Source organism: Ambystoma mexicanum, chromosome 6p (genome assembly GCF_040938575.1).
Source record: "Ambystoma mexicanum isolate Mex_15411 chromosome 6p, UKY_AmexF1_1, whole genome shotgun sequence".
In the NCBI taxonomy this organism is placed as follows: Eukaryota; Metazoa; Chordata; class Amphibia; order Caudata; family Ambystomatidae; genus Ambystoma; species Ambystoma mexicanum.
In genome coordinates, this window is record NC_090935.1 from 371,005,493 (window position 1) to 371,006,847 (window position 1,355).

General features: G+C 48.3%; 1 protein-coding gene across 1 annotated transcript; it reads right to left on the minus strand.

Annotated features, from left to right (window-relative positions):
• Window positions 1–440: 440 nt before the first annotated feature.
• Window positions 441–863, minus strand: LOC138510724 (protein LDOC1-like). The gene has a single exon (XM_069626480.1). It carries the CDS (start codon window positions 861–863, stop codon window positions 441–443), a length of 423 nt encoding a protein of 140 aa, XP_069482581.1.
• Window positions 864–1,355: the final 492 nt, after the last annotated feature.

Below are 1,355 nucleotides of genomic sequence, written 5' to 3' on the forward strand. Positions count from 1 at the left end.
TCGAGGTGGGACCTCCGGACAGTCTCTTAGTAGGTGTTTAGAAGAACCACAATACATACACAATCCGGTATCACGTCGTCTCTTTCGCTCTTCCGGAGTCAGGGGACCTCGAGTGGCTCCGATTTGCATGGGTTCTTCCGCCATGTTTGAAGCTCTTGATTGAGGTGAAGGAGGAGGAAGATTTAAAGCCTGAGGAGTTCCTCTGGGTCGTCTTCTTTCTTGTCGTCATTCCTGTAGACGAAATTCAATCTGGAGTGACAAGGTAATCAGATCTCGGAAAGAAGCTGGTCTGGCAACTCTAGCTAGTTCGTCCTTAATATCATTGTGAAGGCATCGTCTGAAAATGGTCTGTTGAGCCGAATCTGGCCAGTCAGCCTTGGCCGCTAGTCTCTGGAAGCGAGAGATGTAGGTTTGGGGATCAGTGCTTCCTTGACAAACATCTACAATGGCTTCAAAGAGGAGTACAGCACTTCGGGTCTATCAAACCTTTCCTTAAACATTTCCAAAAAACAGTCATAATCGTTCAGAGACGGATCGTTGTTAGTTACCAAAGGAGTGACCCAAGATAAGGCGTTTCCTGAGAGGTTAGCGATGATGAAGCCAACCCTTGATCTGGCTGAGTCATAAGCATGGGGTCTGAAGGCAAAGTACACCCTACAGGCATCAATAAAGTCTTTAAAGCCTCCGGGGTACCCATTATACATCCCGAAGGAAAGTGGCATAGTAGGCAAGTCGCCGTAGTCATCCCGGCGTAACACTACCTGTTGTCGGAGCGCTATATTCTCAGTTCTCAAGGCTTCAACCTCGACGGTTAGATTCTGCATCGCGGCCACCAATTCTTGATATTGTTCCAAAGAAGCCATAGTGTGAGTCGGGCGTTGTATGCTATCAGGGTCAGGTTCAAACTCCCCCTTCTCCTCACCTGAGACTTCCGAAGAGCTCTCCTTAAGTGTAGCTTCCGACTTCTTTGGGTTCTCCTTCTTCTTCTTGGGATTGTCTTCCTTAAGCTTCCCACCTCTTCTGTCGTGTAAGCAAGGTCTGGCCCCTCCAGAGGCCACCGTGACAGAGTTGAGAACCTGCCCCCGGGGACCCCTCAGGGGGCCAGCCTCGCCCCAGGGAAAAAGCCAGAAGGCAGAAAAAACCCTGGATATGGTAATATTCGGATGGATGGATGGTAGTTCCAAAGACCAATAGTCCAGCGAGTGTAACAATCAAATTAGTGAGAAGGCTGATAATTTGCCATCCGGGAATGGCAGAAAGGATGGATAAACCTAAGAAACAAATACTTAAGTGGACAGAAAAATAAAGACTGGAGACTGGAGACGGCAAGCGCTGTGAAAGTATAGTGAAAAGAA